Source organism: Cryptotermes secundus, unplaced genomic scaffold (assembly GCF_002891405.2).
Source record: "Cryptotermes secundus unplaced genomic scaffold, Csec_1.0 scaffold779, whole genome shotgun sequence".
In the NCBI taxonomy this organism is placed as follows: domain Eukaryota; kingdom Metazoa; phylum Arthropoda; class Insecta; order Blattodea; family Kalotermitidae; genus Cryptotermes; species Cryptotermes secundus.
Window position 1 is genome coordinate 500,242 of NW_019737096.1, and position 9,069 is coordinate 509,310.

The 9,069-nt window shown below is 36.3% G+C and overlaps 1 protein-coding gene across 1 annotated transcript in view; it reads right to left on the bottom strand.

Annotated features, from left to right (window-relative positions):
• LOC111870186 (charged multivesicular body protein 2b-B) overlaps positions 1 to 7,404 on the bottom strand; it is an 11,161-nt gene extending 3,757 nt beyond the window's left edge. The window contains exons 1-3 of the mRNA XM_023862265.2: positions 7,190 to 7,404; positions 6,976 to 7,067; positions 572 to 688 (exon numbers count right to left, since the gene is read on the bottom strand). Of these exons, the coding sequence (XP_023718033.1) occupies positions 572 to 688; positions 6,976 to 7,067; positions 7,190 to 7,226 (246 nt within the window). The 5' untranslated portion in view covers positions 7,227 to 7,404. The remainder of the gene's footprint in view (positions 1 to 571; positions 689 to 6,975; positions 7,068 to 7,189) is intronic.
• Between the last annotated feature and the right edge of the window lie 1,665 nt (positions 7,405 to 9,069).

The following is a 9,069-nucleotide window of genomic DNA, read 5'->3' on the forward strand; positions in this document are numbered from 1 at the left end:
AGGAACTGTTTTGGAAGAGACTGTGGACCTGTCGTCTTGATAGAATGATGAATATATATATATAAATATATATATAAGTAAATTATATGAGGGCAAATGCTGAAGTCACTTTCATGAATAGTTTATTGCCCGCAAAAGTTTGGTTGGAAGCTTCTGCAACATCCACTGTACAGTCCCTATCTCTCACCAAGTGACTACCACCTGTCCTGGTCAATGAAGAGATGCTTTAGAGGATGTCAATTCAAATCAGGTTTTGAAGTCATGAAGGCTACAAGGACCTAAGTCTGGGCAAAGAGTACACAGTTCTTCCAAGATGGCATTAAAAAATCAGTGAATAGACGCAATAAATGTCTCAATGTGCAGGGCAATTATAAGGAAAAGTGAGTTTATTGTGAACTAAAATGCTGAATGTTTTTGTGGATTTATGTATGATACAACAGAAATAAATTTATGACAGTAACTTTCCAATCTACTCTCTACAAGATGGTTCTCCCAGACACTGTGCGCTGAACTGCAGATCAACTGACCCACAGGATATACCAACCACGATGTGGAAACATATGTCTCATACCTTACTACCTGCAGAATATGTCCTTGTTTTTTGTTTCCTCAACTGTACAAGTTGCTTTGCTAGAACTTTACATCCTTCATTGTTGCCTTCCCTTGCCAACTTCTTAATTTCCAATTCCTAGAAAAGGAAATAACATTAGTACAATTAGAGTTAATAAGACTTGAAAGAAACTGTAGAAGTGAACAAATTCACTAACCTATAACTTGCTAGTTCTTTGTGGCAGAGGGGTAATGAATAATGTGTGAAGATGTGATACAACAAAATTCGAACAATTTCATTATCGATTTAGTCTCAGTTGTTTCAATCAAGACTATGATGGCACCATTAAAGGAAAGAATGGAAAAGCATACAGTATATCACAAGTGGGAACATTAATGACAACTGCATAGTGTATACAACAGACATAAACATTAATGGACAAATCAGGCTCAAATTATAATCTGTTAGACAACTTAGCTTTGCCCACCCAAATTTTCATTTTCTTAACAGATTACCCTATATGAGGACATTCACTGAAGCTCACACTAGTGATGTAGGCTGACACATTAGACAGACTGAAGTCATGTAATTTTACTCACAAGCTGTGAGTGCAACAGCTAATAATGTAAGTACCCATTCAAAGAAAAGCACTTATAAATCGTATGAGAAATACATTCCATGACAAGTGGGTCCCTTGTCACCATGCCATGGCACATCCTCTGTTTGCAGATGGAGAAAACGGTCTCCAGATATGGACAGGAGCTATTAACATATTTAATAATCAGAGGAGTAGAGCTGACAAGGGATGATCCTCCAGACTGGAGGTTGGGCATGGTGCAAAGAACTCCTCACCATAAAAACTACCTTGTTACAAAATGTTACACAGGGCCTTGGACTTCAACAAATTCTTTGGAATAACCTAATCAATGGAGAATGGATATAAGATTTGGAAGGTAGAATGTAAGCAGTCAATCTATGGACAGGTTCACTGACAACAGTTCAAAGAGAATTAGCAAAGTATAAGTCAGATTTAGTAGAAGTACAGGAGATGGGACTGGATCAACAGGGGATACAGAAATGTAAATAAGGATCAGGAATTAGGAAGAGGCTTTTTTTATATATAAGGGAATCATATCAGCAATTAAAAGGGTAGAGTTTGCTACTGACAGGATGTCATACGATACAAAGGAGTCGCTGGTGTGATATTATTGTTCTGAATGTGCATGCTCCAATGGAGGATGAAACTCATAATACAAAGGACAACTTCTACAAGGAACTAGAGTGTGTATTTGATCAATTCCTTCAGTGCCATTTTTTTTTTTTTTAAGATTTCAATACCAAAAGGGGCAGTGAACATATTTTCAAACTGACAACTGGGAACGAGAGTTTACATGAAATTAGTAATGATCATGGTGTCAGTGTAGTATACTTGACCACATCCAAAAAAAAATTGAACTTTCAAGAGTACAATGTTCCCAAATAACAGCATTCACTTGTATCTGACGGGAAAACACAGAATCAGATTGATCACATTCTGACAGAGAACAGACAGCATTCAAGTATATCAGATGTCTGATCTTTCAGAGGAGCTGACTGAGATTTCACTTAGTGGGTCCAATTGGGTCCACTCGACACGGCGGCCACTGATTGGCTTATTCTAGCATGCCCTGGGTGATTATGATGGAGAATTTGGTGGAATGAAGATTGGCGGGGGAAACCGAAGTACTCGGAGAAAACCCGCCCCAGCGCCACTTTGACGACCACAAATCCCACTTGACCAGACCCGAGATCGAACCCGGACCGCCGCTGTGGGAAGCCAGCGACTAACCGCTTGAGCTATGGTGCGATCTAGCTGACAGTGATACTGAGCACTCTCTGGTGATTTCAAAAGTCAGGGAGAAACTGTCAGTAAGTAAACAACTAATTCAAAAGATTGATATGGAGATACGCATCTCAAGAAGCCAAACAAGGCAAACAATAAAATAACAGTATCTATTTAAAATTTCAGAGTGACACCTTTGGAAAATTTAGATATGAATTTGGACATCAACAGAGCTAGGAAAACTATTGGAGAGAGGATCAAATTTCAGCCGAGGACAGTCTAGGTTATTATGAATTGAAGCACCATAAGTCATGGTTTGATTAAGAAAGTTAAAAACTATAGCATTAAATGAAACTGCAGTGGTCACAGAATCCAAACCAAATAAATGGGCTATCTGAATAATGCAGGACATGAAGCCAGTTGACATTTCAGTAGCAAAAGAGGGAACGTAGAGGACAAAAATCCATGAGCTTGCAACAAACAGCAAGGATAAGATCATCAGAGACTTATATGGAGACAGAAATGAATTTAAGAACGTTACTGACCTAGAACTAACTTGGTAATGAATGAAAAAAATGATCTGTTTGTAGAGTCCCAGAACATTTTGAAAGATGAAAGAATTACTTTTTTCAGCCATTTAATGTACATTGGGTTAACGATACAGGCTTATGGAAATTCATACATAGCAACCAATCCTAATCCTTTTGAGACTGAGACTGCTATTGAACATTTTAAAGATATAAATTTCCACGTAGTGATCAAATTCTGGCAGAACTGATTCAAGCAGGAGGTGAAACATTAGGCTCTGGAATACACCAACTCATTCTTTTTATTTTGAATAAGGAAGAATTGCCTCAGGAGTGGGAGGAGTCTGTTATTGTACCCATTTACAAGGATGATGATGAGACTGACTGTACTGTTACTGAGGCATACCATCTTTTTGGATGTCATTTTTGACATAGTACAGGAATTGCTGACCACATTACTTGCATACATCACACAATGGGAAAAAGTAGGAACATAATGAGACATTACATCAGTTACTTACAGGTTTCAAAAAAGCCTATTATTCAGCTACGAGGGAAGTATCATACACTATTCTCACTCAAATTGATATATCCATGAAACTAGTTAAGCTTTTTAATAGATGTTTAAATGAGACCTGTGATAAAGTACATGTAGGTGAATATTTGAGATGTTTCCTACTAAAAATGGTCTGAAACAAGGAGACGCTTTACTGCCATTGCTTTTCAACTTTGCTTTAGAATAATGCCGTTAGGGAGGTCAAAAAAAACAGGTAGATCTCAATGGGACACATCAGCTGCTGGTCTATGTTGATCATGGTAATTTGTTGGGGACTAACATGAATACCACAAAGAAAAACACAGACGAAACTATGTACATGATGGCTCATCACCAGACTGCAAGGCAAAATTGTAACATAATGACAGATAACATATTCTTAGAAAATGCTGCACAGTTCAGATATTTTGGAACAACAGTAACAAATCGGAATTTTATTTATGAGAAAATTAAGAGGATTTGAGGTTTTCACTGCGGTGACTATGAAGAATGCCATCTTCTGAGATGTGGCGCCATTCACACAAGATCTATATGGAGCCACATCCCAGAAGATGGCATTCTTCAAAATTAAGAGTAGATTGAATTAGGATAATGCTTGCTACCATTCAGTTCAAAACCTCTGTCTTCTCATCTTCTGCCAAAAGAACGTAAGAAATAAAACATACAAATCTTTAAATTTGCCTGTAGTTTTCTATGGATGTGAAACTTTGTCTCTGACATTAAGAGAAGAACAAAGACTAAAGGTACTTGGGAACAGGTTGCTCAGGATAATACTTGGACCAAAGAGGGACGAAATGGTAGGTGATTGGGGAAGATTGCATAATGAGAAGCTTCATAACTTCTACTCTTTGCCAAATATAATTAAAATGATCTAATCAAGGAGGATGAGATGTGCAGTGCATGTAGCATGCATGGGAGCAAAGAGCAGTGCATACAGCGTTTTTGTAGGAAAATCTTAATGAATGAACCACTAGCCGACCTTGATGTAGATGAGAATAACATTAAAATGGATCTTGGAGAAACAGAATGGAGTTATGGGCTGGATTCATCTGGCTCATGACAGGGGCCAGTGGTGGGCTCTTCTGAGCATGGTAATGAAGCTGTAGGTTCCACAAAATGCTGAGAATTTGAGTGACTGAGAAACTGATGGCCTCTCAAGGAGGTCTCAGCTGTATGTAGTTTGTCAACCAAATACGTTTCAGGCAATGATTAAACATGGATCATATCATTGTGGTCATTGTCACTGTCACCGTCAGCAGCAGCAAAACACCCCCTTTTGAGCCACAGTCTTCCTTACGTCCCCAGACATTTCAAGTCTTTGGATTTTGCAAAAACAATTTTTTTTACAGAGAAAGGTCATCAGCCTTGTGTCCAACCTCCAACCCAGATGAAATAAAAATAAGCAAAACCTAACCACTAAAACTATATCAGGAAGTAGTATATGTGGGACACTAAAAGTAGCAATACTATTTTTTCTACTGTGTGACATCACTGAATACTGTTTGGTTGTCACAAGCAGACAGCTTAATGGGAAGGGAAGTTCCCAGAGCTAATGACTGATGGGTGTATAACCGGTGGGCCCAAGACTGGTTGATGAATTACATGACAGTTAAGCAGGGAAGTTAATTAAAACTCATTTGAGGGATAGACAGCAAAGAACAGTACTAAATAGCAATATTACAAGTGGTATATCAGAGTGGCAAAGTGTAAAACAGGGTGTCCCTCAGGGCTCTGTTCTGGGGCCATTGCTCTTTTTGATATACTCGTATATTAATGATTTGCCAAATATAATAAATAAAGAATCAAAACCAATTTTATTCGCTGATGACACCAGCATACTGTGCTGCATGTCAAATCTTAAAGAACCTGACATCGTCCTAAAAGAAACTCTTGAATCAATCAATAGATGGTTCTCTATAAACTCGTTAATTTTGAATTTAACTAAAACGAGTTGTGTCCAGTTTTAACAAAACCAAATGCACAAATAAACTTAAATATTAAACATGGTGATAACCAAATTAATAATATGAATACTTTGAAATTCCTTGGATTGACAATTGATAGTACTTTAACATGGAAGGAACATATCAAACAAACAGCCAGCAAACTGAGCTCGGCTTGTTATGCTATAAGAGTTTTAGTCTCAATATTGTCCCTAGAGAGCTTATTGATGATGTATAATGCCTACGTTCATTCTATAATGTCATATGGCATAATATTCTGGGGAAATTCAACATATAGTACCCATATATTTAAAATTCAAAAAAGAATAATTAGGGTAATAATGAAAGCAGGAAATAGTGACACTTGTCGGCCTCTATTTAAAAAATTAAACATTCTACCATTTTATTCACACTATATATTTTCAATATCAGTCTTCATAGTTAAAAACATGGACTGTATTTTGCAAATTCAGATATTCATAACATTTATACGAGACAAAGATTCGAACTACATTATCCAACTTATAAATCAACCAGGCTCAAAAGGGAGTATCTTACACTAGGATTAGAATATTTAATAAATTACCACATAGTATAAAAAATTTATTGCAAGATATAAATAAATTCAAATATTCCTTAAAAAATTTTTGCAGGTGGGCTCTTTTTATTCTTTAGATGAGTATTGTGAATGGAAAACAAGGGATGATTGTGTTAATTACAGACAAATAAAACAACATTAGTCATTTTTAAAAATTTATTGTAGGATACCTATAATTCTTTAGATATGCTTTTTCTCTATTATAGACAATGTTAATATGTATTTTATTATGATAATAAGTTGCAATGCAAGTGTTATATGCATGTTGTATTTAATTATAACATTCTATCAATCACTGTATCAACAGTTATTGCTACAATGTTTGGAAATATATGTTGTAATATCTTTAGGACGTTGTCCTCTGGATTAATTTTATTGTAACTTGGGCTTTGACGAGTTCTATATCTGGAGGCGCCATCGCCAAATGTAGATCTGATGAACAAAAATAAATTGAATTGAAGTGAATTGAACAGTCTGGAGTACTAAGTGTCAGTTTTTCCATAGAACGAAGAGTTTTACCTCCTAGAACATAATGCCTTAAAATATGCTGAAAGTAAACCACTGTTTTGAAAGAACATGTCACCTCCATCTTCAATGCTGTTCAATTGCCTATACAGAGTTGTATCCCCGAAGACAGAACTCTTCATAGCCACCGCTAAGAAAACATCAAATCTTTTCCATAGAAGATCTGTATTGGAACCTTTAAATGTAATTCATAAACATACCGAAGCTATTATAATAGAGTTAAGCTAGAACTGTTGGATGGGATATACTTGTTCCGATATCATACAAAATCTATCTTGACTTTGATTCTCTTAAGTGAATACAATTAAAAGAGTATACCATATATGATTTATTCCCATTAGAATGTGGTTACAAATATATCTTTCATCTTACCAAATTAAAAGTAAATATGTAATTCTTAGTGTTACAGTATTTTATTAGAGCCAACAGGCATACCAAACATTTTGAAACTTACTAATTTCTTTTCTTCTCGTTCCAGTCCTCTCCTGTCACGTTCTATGTCGCGCCCAACTTTTCTGAGTGATCTCTCAGTTTCGCGTTGCTGTTCTACAAGATAGTGTCAGCACATAAATAAAACAAATTTTATACATAAACATCTGTTTACCTTCAATGTCATAAATAAACTATTATACGGAGTCTAACCAAACAACATAACCTCAAACATCTACCTTCGACTGTAAGCTTTTTTCCAAAAATATTAAACATCTTAAGTGAAAATTTTTAATACAGAGTTCCTACATGTATTATTATATTCCCTTCGTCGTAAGTTATTACAAAGGCTAAGCACTATTTATTTTCTCTCACTGATCGCTTCAACCGTTACAAACATCAAGGTCATAATGGCTGTTCATTAATTGCATCATGTACGATCATGTGCTTCTGAATCACTATATAATTGCTTCGGCCATTTGCATTTTGTACCACATCACAGGAGAGACGCCTATATAATATAAAATTTCAAAGTAAAATCTACATTCCTACAAACATAATAATTTGACCAGAATTGATCCCGTCCCAACTTCATGTTTAAATCAACCGCCAAGGCACCTTGAACGTTTATGCTATTTTTTTATTCATGCAAGCTTACGGATTAGTGGGATGGGCGATGTATTTTATCTGCGAGTCCGTTCTATCTCGAGTTTTGGTGAAATGCGTTTTTCTACGTCTCGCATCGGTGAATGTTCTGATGGGCCCGAAATTTACGTATAATTGGAAGCAGGGATATTACAGTTCATATATATTGAAATGAGTGGGGATAGCGATTGGCTGGACGACCTTGGGATCGGAGTTCGAGTCCCGGTGGGGCAAGAATTTTCACTTCTTATGTCTTTCAGACCGACTCTGTGGCCCACACAAACTCCTATCCAATGGGTACCAGGGACTCTTTCCCCGGGGGTAAAGCAGCAGGGGCGTGAAGCTGACCACTCACCTCCAACTAGTGCCGAGGTCAAGAAAACGGTCTATACATCCATTCCCCTATACGCCTTCAGGGCGTAGTACTTGCTTAATGAAGTACACTGACAACTTTACCTTTTTTTTATATAAATTAAAACCTTAATTTGGGGTTCTCACAGGGGCAGTTATGAGAAGTTGTATCTCTCAGGATATAATCGCGTGCAGTCCATGGTGGGTCAACCAACGTTTCGGAGGTGCAATCCATTCCATCTTCGGGTTTGAAGTGCATGAAGTGGGTTTGATCAGAAACAGGGTACTAAAGTGGGAATTTTCAGGGGTGATGTTCGCGTGTCAAAATATGAAACTGAAATTATATTTAAAAGATGTTGCTCAGACAGTTTATAAGTGGTGAAATTGAAAAGCAGCATCTTCCTTCCTCCTTAGACAACTTGAGTCACTTTTATATTTTTTCATGCTTCAAATGAAATATAAAAAACTGATGACAAGCAATAATGAATGTCTGGAGCACAAATATTTGTGTGCACAAGAGGATATAGTTTTTGCTTTATTTTTTGTAACAGAGACATAATGTTGGTAACAGAATACAGATTTATTGCATCTGAAACACAATATTTCTAATCTGTACTCGAAGTACTTTCTTTTTACAAATTTTGCCTGTACTTTACACGTAACATACTTTCAGCTACAAATTTTACAAGAGTTGTCACATAAGTTATTTACAATATACTGGCACACTTGTACAAATAAGTATACCACAATCACAATATAAATCACATAACATACACAGTGGTACCCTCATTTTAATAAGAACAAAATGAACTGGTGTCTATCCTAAGACAAAGTATGGTCACTTTGTCCTTTCTTCACCAGTTCCCTCAGCAGAATGAATGACAATTGTCCTAAGATAAGGAATAACATAACTCCTGGTGTATGCCTCAAGTTATGACAAATTGTACATTCCTGTTATGGTTGCACAATTTTAAACAGTTTCTGCAATAATCTGTGTTTAACAATAAGTGTTACATTGACTAAGATTCCTTCAATATAATTATAAACAGCATTCCAAAATTGTGATCAATGTTTAAAGGCTTATCCATGGTATAAAATCCTGTAACAGCAGATGACAGAAATA